Source organism: Leucoraja erinacea, unplaced genomic scaffold (assembly GCF_028641065.1).
Source record: "Leucoraja erinacea ecotype New England unplaced genomic scaffold, Leri_hhj_1 Leri_277S, whole genome shotgun sequence".
Taxonomy (NCBI): Eukaryota; Metazoa; Chordata; class Chondrichthyes; order Rajiformes; family Rajidae; genus Leucoraja; species Leucoraja erinaceus.
Window position 1 is genome coordinate 16867 of NW_026576178.1, and position 13940 is coordinate 30806.

The 13940-nt window shown below is 48.1% G+C and overlaps 1 protein-coding gene across 1 annotated transcript; it reads left to right on the plus strand.

Annotated features, from left to right (window-relative positions):
- Nucleotides 1-420: 420 nt before the first annotated feature.
- Nucleotides 421-13849, plus strand: LOC129693397 (carbonic anhydrase 4-like; the record flags this gene model as incomplete). The annotated part of the gene is made up of 9 exons (XM_055630225.1): nucleotides 421-464; nucleotides 957-1029; nucleotides 1226-1255; nucleotides 3755-3922; nucleotides 5187-5335; nucleotides 5635-5724; nucleotides 9279-9351; nucleotides 12818-12981; nucleotides 13706-13849. Coding segments are annotated over exons 2-9 (882 nt in total), but the record flags the coding sequence as incomplete, so codon positions are not given.
- Between the last annotated feature and the right edge of the window lie 91 nt (nucleotides 13850-13940).

Sequence of the window (13940 nt, forward strand, 5' to 3'; positions counted from 1 at the left end):
TGTCTCAACCCGAAACATCACCCATTCCTTCTCTCCAGTTTGCTGCCTGTCCCGCTGAATTACTCCAGCATTTTCCCACTGTCTCTCCCTCTCTCTCACTCTCTCCCTCCCTCTTGCTCTCATTCTCCCTCCCTCTCCCATCCTCTCTCGCCCTCTCTCTCTTCGTCTTGCTCTCTCCTCTCTCCCTTTCCCTCATTCTTTCTCTCTCCCTTTACCTCTCCCCATCCTCCCTCCCTCCATCTCTCCCATATCTCCAGCACCTTGTACCGTTCTGTGTTCTCTAGAGAAGCTGCCAGACTCGTTTAGTCACTTCAGCATTTTGTGTCTATCTGCCTTCAATCTAATTGTACCATTGGTTCTGTGATGATTCAAGGAGCTTGAGGCTAAATGAACATCGGAATGTCAACATTTGAGGAAAAGACCAACAACAAACAACTCATCAAAACAACTTTTACAAGACATCGGTATAGAAACATAGAAAATAGGTGCAGGAGTAGGCCATTCGGCCCTTCGAGCCTGCACCGCCATTCAATATGATCATGGCTGATCATCCAACTCAGTATCCCGTACCTGCCTTCTCTCCATACCCCCTGATCCCTTTACCCACAAGGGCCACATCTAACTCTTCAATATAGCCAATGAACTGGCCTCAACTACCTACTGTAGCAGAGAGTTCCAGAGATTCACCACTCTGCGTGAAAAATTCACCACTCTGCGTGAAAAATGTTTTTCTCATCTCGGTCCTAAAGGATTTCCCCCTTATCCTTAAGCTGTGACCCCTTGTCCTGGACTTCCCCAACATCGGGAACAATCTTCCTGCATCTAGCCTGTCCAACCCCTTAAGAATTTTGATGGGCCGAATGGCCTATTTCTGCTCCTAATGATCTTACGATCTTCACTCGCCGAATAACTTACAAAATTCTTATTGGGCTATTCACCTTTCTATTTTCCTCCAGGATTTCGAGATGAGAATGAAGATTGTTTTCACGATCTTGCTTCTTGGACTCCAGCAAATAGATTCTTCCACAGGTGAGATAATGCTCCCAGTGTGGGATATGGAGACTGGGAACCATCCTGGTGTGGGATATGGAGATCGGGAACCATCCCGGTGTGGGATACGGAGACTGGGAACTATCCCGGTGTGGGTCTGACCCAGGGATACGGACACTGGGAAAGTATATGTTACATTCACATTGAACTAAACCTACTCTTATCTTTGTTTCAGACACTTTCTGCTATCAAAACCCTGAATGTGGTAAGTTTATCAGATATCTCCGAGAGAGAGAGAGAGAGGGATTGAGAGAGAGCAAATGAGAGGAGAGAGAGAGACTGAGAGCGGAACTGAGAAGGAGAGAGAGAGGTTCTGAGCTACAGGGAGACACCGGTCAGTGTACAGATATCCACCCAGGAGAGGGGGGCAGAGGGAGAGGGGGGGGGGGGGGGGGGGGGGATAGAGAGAAACTGAGGGTCATTGTACATATATTCTCTTGAGAGAGAGAGTGAAAGAGAGAGGAACTGAGAGAGAGAGGGAGAGTCGATGTACGAGATACTTAGAGTCTGGAAAGATACCTGGAAGTATGTTGTTGTGGCGATCAGTGAAACATGGTTGCAGGAGGGCTGTGATTGGAAACTAAATATTCCAGAATTTCGTTGCTTCAGGTGTGATAGAATTGGAGGGGCAAGAGGTGTTGCATTGCTAGTCAGGGAAGATATTACAGCAGTGCTTTGGCAGGATAGATTAGAGGGCTCATCTAGGGAGGCTATTGTGGGTGGAACTGAGAGGTGGGAAAGGTGTAGCAACACTTATAGGGGTGTATTATAGACCGCCAAATGGGGAACGAGAATTGGAAGAGCAAATATGTAAGGATATTGCAGATAATAGTAGTAAGCACAAGGTAGTGATTGTGGGAGATTTCAACTTTCCACACATAGACTGAGAAACACATTCTGTAAATGGGCTGGATGGTTTGGAGTTTGTAAAATGTGTGCAGGATAGTTTTTTGCAGCAATACATAGAAACATAGAAATTAGGTGCAGGAGTAGGCCATTCGGCCCTTCGAGCCTGCACCGCCATTTAATATGATCATGGCTGATCATCCAACTCAGTATCCTGTACCTGCCTTCTCCCCATACCCTCTGATCACCTTAGCCACAAGGGCCACATCTAACTCCCTCGTAAATATAGCCAATGAACTGGCCTCGACTACCCTCTGTGGCAGAGAGTTCCAGAGATTCACCACTCTCTGTGTGAAAAAGGTTCTTCTCATCTCGGTTTTAAAGGATTTCCCCCTTATCCTTAAGCTGTGACCCCTTGTCCTGGACTTCCCCAACATCGGGAACAATCTTCCTGCATCTAGCCTGTCCAACCCCTTAAGAATTTTGTAAGTTTCTATAAGATCCCCTCTCAATCTCCTAAATCCTAGAGAGTATAAACCAAGTCTATCTAGTCTTTCTTCATAAGACAGTCCGGACATCCCAGGAATCAGTCTGGTGAACCTTCTCTGCACTCCCTCTATGGCAATAATGTCCTTCCTCAGATTTGGAGACATAGAGGTACCTACTAGAGGAGGGGTAGTGCTGGCCCTCCTGTTAAAATTGGTCCATTAGAGAGTCAGAGTGGACAACTATCTGCAGAGCCAAAAGAGATGGGGGAGATATTGAACAGTTTCTTCCACTGAGAGTAGGGAAGATTCAAACAAGGGGACATGACTTGAGAATTAAGGGACTGAAGTTTAGGGGTAACATGAGGGGGAACTTCTTTACTCAGAGAGTGGTGGCTGTGTGGAATGAGCTTCCAGTTAAGGTGGTGGAGGCAGGTTCGTTTTTATCATTTAAAAATAAATTGGATAGTTATATGGACGGGAAGGGAATGGAAGGTTATGGTCTGAGCGCAGGTATATGGGACTAGGGGAGAATATGTGTTCGGCACGGACTAGAAGGGTCGAGATGGCCTGTTTCCGTGCTGTAATTGTTATATGGTTATATGGTTAGGAAATGAGACGGGACAGGTGGCGGAGGTATGCGTTGGGGAGCACTTCGGGTCCAGTGATCACAATACCATTAGTTTCAATATAATTATGGAGAGGGTCAGAACTGGACCTAGGGTTGAGATTTTTGATTGGAGAAAGGCTAACTTTGATGAGATGCGAGATGATTTAAAATGAGTGAACTGGTGTACAATTTTGGTCGCCCAATTATAGGAAGGATGTCAACAAAATAGAGAGTACAGAGGAGATTTACTAGAATGTTGCCTGGGTTTCAACAACTAAGTTACAGAGATAGGTTGAATAAGTTAGGTCTTTATTCTCTGGAGCGCAGAAGGTTAAGGGGGGACTTGATAGAGGTCTTTAAAATGATGAGAGGGATAGACAGAGTTGATGTGGATAAGCTTTTCCCTTTGAGAGTAGGGAAGATTCAAACAAGAGGACATGACTTCAGAATTAAGGGACAGAAGTTTAGGGGTAACATGAGGGGGAACTTCTTTACTCAGAGAGTGGTAGCGGTGTGGAATGAGCTTCCAGTGGAAGTGGTGGAGGCAGGTTCGTTTAAAAATAAATCATTTAAAACTAAATTGGATAGGCATATGGATGAGAAGGGAATGGAGGGTTATGGTATGAGTGCAGGCAGGTGGGACTAAGGGAAAAAACGTTCTGTCGGCACGGACTTGTAGGGCCGAGATGGCCTGTTTCCGTGCTGTAATTGTTATATGGTTTACTGGTGGTCAGTGTACAGACATTTTCTGTTGCATTTCTAGGTCCTGAAAGTTGGGATCACACATATCCGACTTGTAATGGAACCATGCAGTCACCGATTGATATTAAGACCAACACCACATGGAGAATGGATCAACTTGGTGCCTTCTCCTTCCAAGGGTACAACGAATCCAATCGTCTGCTGAACATCACACACACAAAGAAGACCAGTGAGTATCCGAAGCAAACCGTCGCTCCCAACGGGGGCAGCCAGTCAGGAAAGTCCCAGGCTTCAGTCTCAGCCTAGTTTGCTCGGCCCCACAACAGGTAGAGGGACAGCAAGTGCTGGAGTAACTCAGCGGGTCAGGCAGCATCACTGTAGAACACAAATAGGTACAAAGTGCCGGAGTAACTGGAAGGTCATGTTGCAGTTGTTTAAGGCATTGGTGAGACCGCATTTTGAGTATTGGGTTCAGTTCTGGGCACCGTGTTATTAAAAAAAATGTTGTCATGCTGGAAAGGGTCGAGAGGATTTACGAGGATGTTGCCAGGACTAGAGGGTGTGAGCTGCAGGGAGAGGTTGAGTAGGCTGGGTCTATGTTCCTTGTAGCGCAGGAGGATGAGGGGTGATCTTATTGAGATCATGAGAGGAATAGATTGGGTAGATGCACAGAGCTAATTGCCCAGAGTAGGGGAATCGAGGACCAGAGGACAAAGGTTCAAGGTGAAGGGGAATAGGAATCTGAGGGATAATATTTTCACACAAAGGGTGGTGGGTGTATGGAACTAGCTGCCAGAGGAGGTAGTTGAGGCTGGGACTATCTCAGTGTTTAAGAAACAGACAGGTACATGGATGGCTCAGCGGGTGAGGCTGCATCTCTGGAGCAAAGGAAATAGAGGATGTGGACCAAATGCGAGCATGTTGGCAAGTTGGGCCGAAGGGCCTGGTTCCACACTATATCACTCCATGTCTCTATATCTCAGCGGGTCAGGCAGCATTTCTGAAGAATGTGGATAGATTATATTCTTCTCCGAGACCCTTCGTAGATCCAACACTGTACCTCGGTGATTGCCAATCACCCCCCCCCCCGGACACTCCTCCACCAGAAACAAATTGCACTGCTACAACTGTATGCACATAAATATATTTATTAATTGCTCATATTCTATGTCGCTCTTCTAGGGAGATGCTAACTGCATTTCGTTGTCTCTGTACTGTACACTGCACAATGACAATAAAGTTTGAATCTGAATCTAGATGAATTCCTGGCCCAAAATGTCACCTATCCTTCTTCTCCAGAGATGGTGGGAAGGAATGGAGGGAGGGGGAGAGTGGGAGGTGAAAATGGGAGTGGGGTGGAGTGGGGGAAGGGTAATTGAGGGCGAGAAGGGGATTAGAGAGGGAGAGGGTGGAGAATGGTGGAGGGGATGGAGGGCAGGAAGGGTTGGAGCCTTGTCTCTCTTTAACAATCCCTCCCCTCTCTCCCCCTGCAGTTAGGGTGACCCTAGCCCCGGGAATGAAGGTGACGGGCGGAGGTCTCCCGTGGACGTATCTCCCCGTGCAGTTTCATCTTCACTGGGGGGGGTCTGTGGCTTCGGGAGGATCAGAACACAGACTGGATGGCCAACAGTACGGAATGGAGGTGAGGGAGGGTGGGGGGGGGGGGGGGGGGGGGAGGGGGGGGGAGAGAGGGGGGGGGGGGTGAGGGAGAGAGAGAGAGAGAGAGAGAGAGAGAGAGAGGGGGAGGGGGAGAGAAGGAGGGGGAGGGGGGGAGGGGGAGGGGGGGGGAGGGGTGGAGAGGGGGGGGGGGAGAGGGGGGGTAGAGAGGGGAGGGGGGGGGGGAGAGAGAGGGGCTAACTATTAACTGCCTGTGCCCTCCCACTCTCTCTCCCTCCCTCACCCCCCTCTCCCCATCTTCCTCACCCCCTCTCTCCCTCACAGCTCCACATTGTTCACAGAAGAGAAGGGATTAATCTCACCGAAGCCTTCAGTGGACCCCAAGGTCTTGCAGTGATGGGTTTCTTCATAAAGGTACGAGACATAGGGAGAGAGAGGGAAGGGGGGAGGGAAGGCAGTGAAATGGAGGGGGGAGGGAGAGAGGGAGTGAGAGAGACGGGGTGTGAGAAGGAGAGACAGGGGGAGAGAGGGAGGGGGAAAAGGGAATGGGAAATTGAGAAGGGGAAAGCGCGGAGATATTAGAGAGTGAGGGGCAGAGAATGAGGTGGAGAGCGAGAGGGCAGAGGGAGGGGAGATGGAAGGGGGAGAGGGGGGGGGAGGAGAGAATGAGGAGAGGGAATGGGGAAGTGAGAAGGGGAGAGAGCGGAGATAGTGGAGAGTGAGGGGCAGAGAGAGAGAGAAGGGGGGGAGTGGGGGTAAAGAGCGAGGGAGTTTGGATGAGGGAGAATCGCCTTGTGGCAAATATTGTCCTTTCCACCTCTCCGTTCCTGTCCCTCCCTCTTTCCCCCTTATCCTTAAACTGTGACCCCTGGTTCTGGACTTCCCCAACATCGGGAACAATCTTCCTGCATCCAGCCTGTCCAACCCCTTAAGAATTTTGTAACTTTCTATAAGATCCCCCCTCAATCTCCTAAATTCAAGCGAGTACAAGCCAAGTCTACGCATTCTCCATATGAAAGTCCTGACATCCCAGGAATCAGTCTGGTGAACCTTCTCTGTATTCCCTCTATGGCAAGAATGTCGTTCCTCAGATTAGGAGACCAAAACTGTACGCAATTCTCCAGGTGTGGTCCCACCCGCACCAACACTTCCCACCCAATTACTCATTTTTAACAAGTCCCTGCAAAGATGCACGCCCTGCCTGCTTCAAAGTCACCACTATTGTCCCTGTACCCAAAAAGGTAAGGATTACATCAACGTCTTAATGACTACAGGCTTGTCGCACTGACCTCTGTAGTCATGGAGACCGTTGAAAGGCCACGCTGAAAAATATCACAATCCCTCTGCTGAACCCTCTGCATTTTGCACATTGGGCCAATAGATCTGTGGATGATGCAGTCAATCTGGGCCTGCACTTCATCCTCCAGCATCAAGACCGCCAGGGGACCTATGCGTGGATTTTGTTTGTTGATTTTAGCTCTGCATTCAACACCATTGTGCCAGAGCTACTGCGCTCCAAACTTTCTGAGTTGACTGTGCCTGAACCCCTCTGTTGGTGGATCACCAGCTTCCTGACAGACAGGAAGCAGCATGTGAGATGGGAAAGCATATCTCGGACCCCCAAACGCTCAGCATAGGAGCACCACAAGATGCGTACTCTCCCCTCTCCTCTACTCTTGCCACACCAATGACTGCACCTCCACAGACACCTCTGTCAAGCTTCTCAAATTTGCAGCTGACATATCCCTGATTGGACTGATCCAGGATGGGGATCTCTGTACCCTTTTTAATTTGACATCTTTCCTATAACATGGTGCCCAGAACTGAACACAATATTCTGAATGCGATCTCACCAACGTCTTATACAACTGCAACATGACCTCCCAACTTCTATACTCAATACTCTGACTGATGAAGGCCAAAGTGCCAAAATATGTTTTGACCACCTGATATACCTGCGACACGACCTTCAAGGAACCATGCAACCATCAACCATTCCTCTGCCCACCTGGCTAATTGATCCAGATCCTGCTGCAATCTTTCACAACAATCTTCACTATATGCAAAACCAATCACATCTGTATCATCAGCAAACTTGATAATCTTACCCTGTTCTGTGACGTTTCACAGAGTGCAGGAGTAACTCAGCGGGCCAGGCTGAGTATAGAAGTTGGGAGGTCATGTTGCAGTTGCATAAGAAGTTGGTGAGACCGCATTCAGAGTATTGTATTCAGTTCCGGGCACCATGCTATAGGAAATATGTCATCAAACTGGAAAGGGTACAGTGAAGATTTATGAGGATGTTGCCAGGACTAGAGGGCCAGCGCTATAGGGAGAGGTTGAGTAGGCTGGGACACTATTTCATGGAGCACAGGAGGATGAGGGATGATCTAATAGAGGTGTATGAAATCATGATTTGAATAGATATGGTTGAGTCTTTTGCCCAGAGTAAGTGAATCGAGGAGCAGAGGACATAAGTTTAAGGTGAACGGCAAAAGATTTAATAGGAATCTGAGGGGTATGTTTTTCACACAAAGGGTGGTAGGTGTATGGAACAAGCTGCCAGAGGAGGTAGCTGAGGCGGGGACTATCGCAACATTTAAGAAACAGTTAGACAGGTACATGGATAGGACAGGTTTGGAGGGATATGGATCAAACGTGGGCAGGTGGGACTAGTGCAGATGGGACATGCAGGGCCGAAGGGCCTGTTTCCACACTGTATCACTCTATGACTCTATCTATCTTTCCCTCTCAAACACATTCTCCTGCCTTCTCCCCATTATCTCTGACACCCGTATCAATCAAGAATCTATCAATCTCCTCCTGAAAATTGTCCATTGACTTGACCTCCACAGCTGTCTGTGGCATTGAATTCCACAGTTCACCACCCTCTGACTTAAGAAATCCTGCTCATCTCCTTCCTAAAGGAATGTCTTTTAATTCTGAGGCTGTGGCCACTGGTCCTAGACTCTCCCACTAGTGGAAACATCCTCTCCACCCAGGTTATTACCAGGCTGGGACAGACTGCAACAGCTTCACACCATGTCTCAACGCTCGTGTCCTGTCCTGCATCACCCAAGGCAGCAGAGATGTTATAGGAGAGGGCAAGCACCGTAACAAAGTAACTCATGATGTAACATTCATAACATGCATGCCACATCATGAATATTAATGAAGAACGGTCTTGACCCGAAATATAATCTCGAGATGCTGCCTGACCCGCTGAGTTACTCCAGCACTCTGTGACATGCAATCTATCCATGTTCTCCAGAGATGCTGCCTGACCCGCTGAGTTACTCCAGCACTTTGTGTCTATTTTCCCTTCACCCATCTGCCCAAGCCCACTCTCCCCCCTCCTTTCCTATGTTCCTTTCCACCCATAAACCCCTCTCTGCCTTTACGGTTCACTCCTCTTTCAAATCTGCTCTACTTATCTACATTCATTTTTCTTAACTTTTTAGTCATAGAATCATGCAGTGTGGAAACAGGCCCTTCAGCCCAACTTGCCCACACCGACCAACATGTCCCATCTACACTAGACCCACTCACACGCGTTTGGCCCATATCCATCTAAATCTGTCCTATCCATGTACGTGTCCAAATGTCTCTTAAACATTAGGATAGCCCCAGCCTTAACTACCTGCTCTGGCAGCTCGTTCCATACACCCAGCACCCTTTGTGTGAAAAAGCTACCTCTCAGATTCCTGTTAATTTCTGAAATATTGGTCATAAATTTGGTGCAAAAATGCTCCAAAATAAGGTTCAGAATGCATCTAAAACCCCTGAGCTTCCAGGGCCCTTAAGCGGGCCCCGGCATCGAGGGACTTCACGCTTCGCGCTCATGATGTTCGCAGCGCGCACACTATTTCACATTACATTTTTTGTAATCCTGTCATCCCACCCACCTTTTTTGAAAGCTTCGTACGGGCCTGGAAATGATGCCATTAAGTTGAGGATTTATTTTACAGATCGAGTCGAACATCCAAGAAAATCCATCGTGGAAGAACTTAACGCGTCTGGTCAAAAATCTTACAGAAGATGGTAAGACAGATTGTGCACTGACTAGTGTCTCCCAGTCTCTCTCTCTCTCTCAGGGGGATATCGGTACATAGAAACATAGAACATAGGTGCAGGAGTAGGCCATTCGGCCCTTCGAGCCTGCACCGCCATTCAATGTGATCATGGCTGATCATCCAACTCAGTATCCTGTACCTGCCTTCTCTCCATACCCCCTGATCCCTTTAGCCACAAGGGCCACATCTAACTCCCTCTTAAATATAGCCAATGAACTGGCCTCAACTACCTTCTGCGGCAGAGAATTCCAGAGATTCATCACTCTCTGTGTGAAAAAGGTTTTCCTCATCTCGGTCCTAAAAGATTTCCCCCTTATCCTTAAACTGTGACCCCTTGTTCTGGACTTCCCCAACATCAGGAACAATCTTCCTGCATCAAGCCTGTCCAACCCCTTAAGAATTTTGTAACTTTCTATAAGATCCCCCCTCAATCTTCTAAATTAGAGCGAGTACAAACCGAGTCTATCCAGTCTTTCTTCACATGAAAGTCCTCACATTCCAGGAATCAGTCTGGTGAACCTTCTCTGTACTCCCTCTATGGCAATAATGTCTTTCCTCAGAGCAGGAGACCAAAACTGTACGCAATACTCCAGGTGTGGTCTCACCAAGACCCTGTACAACTGCAGTAGAACCTCCCTGCTCCTATACTCAAATCCTTTTGCTATGAATGCTGACATACCATTCGCCTCCTTCACTGCCTGCTGCACCTGCATGCCTACTTTTAATGACTGGTGTACCATGCCACCCAGGTCTCGTTGCATCTCCCCCTTTCCTAATCGGCCACCATTCAGATAATAATCTACTTTCCTGTTTTTGCCACCAAAGTGGATAACCTCACATTTATCCACATTATACTGCATCTGCCAAGCATTTGCCCACTCACCCAGCCCACCCAAGTCATCTTGCAGCCTCCTAGCATCCTCCTCACAGCTAACACTGCCCCCCAGCTTCATGTCATCTGCAAACTTGGAGATGTTGCATTCAATTCCCTCGTCCAAATCATTAATATATATCGTAACTAGCTGGGGTCCCTGAGCCTTGCGGTACCCCACTAGTCACTGCCTGCCATTGTGAAAAGGACCCGTTTACTCCTACTCTTTGCTTCCTGTCTGTCAACCAGTTCTCTATCCACATCAATACTGAACCCCCAATACCGTGTGCTTTATGTTTGTATACTAATCTCTTATGTGGGACCTTGTCGAATGCCTTCTGAAAGTCCAGATACACCACATCCACTGGTTCTCCCTTATCCACTCTACTGGTTACATCCTCGAAAAATTCTATAAGATTCGTCAGACATGATTTACCCTTCATAAATCCATGCTGACTTTATCCAATGATTTCACCACTTTCCAAATGTGCTGCTATCCCATCTTTAATAACCGATTCTAGCAGTTTCCCCACTACCGACGTTAGACTAACTGGTCTGTAATTCCCCGTTTTCTCTCCCCCTCCCATTTTAAAAAGTGGTGTTACATTAGCTACCCTCCAATCCACAGGAACTACTCAAGAATCTAAAGAGTTTTGAAAAATTATCACTAATGCATCCACTATTTCTGGGGCTACTTCCTCAAGTACTCTGGGATGCAGCCTATCTGGCCCTGGGGATTTATCGGCCTTTAATACATTCAATTTACCTAACACCACTTCCCGGTAACCTGGATTTCACTCAGTTCCTCCATCTCATTTCCCCCCGGTCCCCTGCTACTTGTTGTAGTTCATCCATGCAGTCTTTAAATGCCTTCCATTGCATATCCACCGTCAACCCATTAAGAATCAATTGCCAGTCAATCTTGGCGAATTCACGTCTCATACCCTCAAAGTTACCTTTCTTTAAGTTCAGGACCCTTGTTTCTGAATTAATGATGTCACTCTCCATCCTAATGAAGAACTCAACCATATTATGGTCACTCTTGCCCAAGGGGCCACGCACAACAAGACTGCTAACTAACCCTTCCTCATTACTCAATACCCAGTCTAGAATAGCCTGCTCTCTCGTTGGTTCCTCTACATGTGGGTTTAGAAAACTATCCCGCATACATTCCAAGAAATCCTCTTCCTCAGCACCCCTGCCAATTTGATTCACCCAATCTATATGTAGATTGAAGTCACCCATTATAACTGTTTTACCTTTGTTGCACGCATTTCTAATTTCCTGTTTGATGCCATCCCCAACTCCACTACTACTGTTAGGTGGCCTGTACACAACTCCCACTAGCGTTTTCTGCCCCTTAGTGTTTCGCAGCTCTACCCATATCGATTCCACATCCTCCAAACTAATGTCCTTCCTTTCTATTGCGTTAATCTGCTCTCTAACCAGCAACGCTACCCCACCTCCTTTCACTTTCTGTCTATCCCTCCTGAATATTGAATATCCCTGGATGTTCAGCTCCCAGCCTTCGTCACCCTGGAGCCATGTCTCCGTGATCCCAACTATATCATAGTCATTAATAACTATCTGCACATTCAACTCATCCACCTTATTACGAATGCTCCTTGCATTGAGACACAAAGCCTTCAGGCTTGTTTTTACAACACTCTTACCCCTTATACTATTATGCTGAAAAGTGGTCCTTTGTGATTTTTGTCCTGGATTTGCCGGCCTGCTACTTTTACTTTTCACCTTGCTACCTATTGCTTCTACGCTCATTTCACACCCCTCTGTCTCAACGCTCACACATTTAAGAAACCCTTTCTCTTTAACTCCATCTTCCACTATCCCATACGACACCCCACCCCCCTTATTCAGTTTAAAACCACCCGTGTAGCAGTGGCAAACCTGCCTGCCAGAATGCTGGTCCCACACCTGTTAAGATGCAATCCGTCCCTTTTGTACAGTTCCCCCTTACCCCAAAACAGATCCCAGTGATCTAAGAATCTAAATCCCTGCCCCGTGCACCAGTTCCTCAGCCACACGTTCAAGTCCCGTATCCCTCTGTTCCTGCTCTCGCCAGCACGAGGAACTGGAAGCAAACCGAAGATAACAACCCTGGAGGTCCTGCTTTTCAGCATTTTTCCAAGCTCTCGAAAGTCACGCTGCAGAATATTCACCCCTTTCTTTCCGACATCGTTTATGCCGACATGCACTACCACTTCCGGATGTTCACCTTCGCCCTTGAGGATTTTCTGCACTCTGTCCGTGATATCCTGGATCCTGGCACCAGGAAGGCAGCACACCATCCTCGCATCCCGTCTGTTGCCGCGGAAACCCCTGTCCGTACCTCTCACAATGGAGTCTCCCACTACAATGGCGTTGCCTTCCTTAGGCCTTTTTGGTTTTGACACTAACCAGTCTCTCTCTCTCTCTCTCAGGGGGATATCTGTACACTAACCAGTCTCTCTCTCTCTCTCAGGGGATATCTGTACACTAACCAGTCTCTCTCTCTCTCTCTCAGGGGGATATCTGTACACTAACCAGTCTCTCTCCTGTGTAGGTGATGAGCTGACCATCAATGCCCCGCTTTCTCTGATGGATTTGATCGGCAGTGTGAATCTAACAAAGTATTTCAGATACAATGGTTCCCTCACTACTCCAGAGTGTGATGAGGTCGTTCTCTGGACCATCTTCCAGGAACCAATTCGTTTAAATGCTTCACTGGTAAGGCATTTAAATCAACCCCGTGTTCGAGTCTTGTGTTTTGGGTACTGTGTTATCGGAAAGATGTTTGGTTTCGCTTAGTTCAGTTCAGAAGTTAGACGAGTACAATTGGCCCAATGTGTCCAGTCCGCCATTCAATCAATGGCTGATCTATCTCTCCCTCCTAATCCCATTCTCCTGCCTTCTCCCCATAACCCTTGACACCCATTCTACGAGGATGTTGCCAGGACTAGAGGGATTGAGCTAAAGGGAGAGGTTGAGCAGGCTGGGTCTCTATTCCATGGAGCGCAGGTGGATGAGGGGTGATCTTGCAGGTGTACAAAATAATGAGGAATAGTTCAGGTAGATGCACAGTCTCTTGCCCAGAGTAGGGAAATCGAGGACCAGAGAACATGGGCTTATGGCGTGGGGCAAAAGATTTAATAGGAGTCTGAGGGGTAACTTTTTCACACAAAGGGTGGTAGCTGTATGGAACAAGCTGCCAGAGGAGGTAGTTGAGCCAGGATTATCCCAATGTTTAAGAAACAAGTTGCATGGATAGGACAGGTTTGGAGGGATATGGGCCAAATGCAGGCAGGTGGGACTATTGTAGATGGGGCATGTTGGCCAGTGTGGGCAAGTTGGGCCGAAGGGCCTGTTACCTGTGTGTGTGTCTGTGAGTGTGTGTGTGTCTCAGTCTCTCACCTTCCCCATCTCACTCCTCTCCCCCTTCTCTCCCCTACAGGTCGAGACTTTCTTCACGGACATCTTCGTGAACTCTACCCAGGGTAGTCTGCTGCTCAACACCTTCCGCCCAACTCAGCAGAACGTCAATGCAGTGTGGATGTCTCGAGATGCTTCCTCCTCTCCCCCCGCCCCCCCTCTCCCCCCCGCCCCCCCCCCCCGCTCTCTCGCCCCGCCCCCTCCACCACCTCTCCCCCCGCCCCCCCCACCCCTCTCCCCCCCGTCCCCTCCACCAC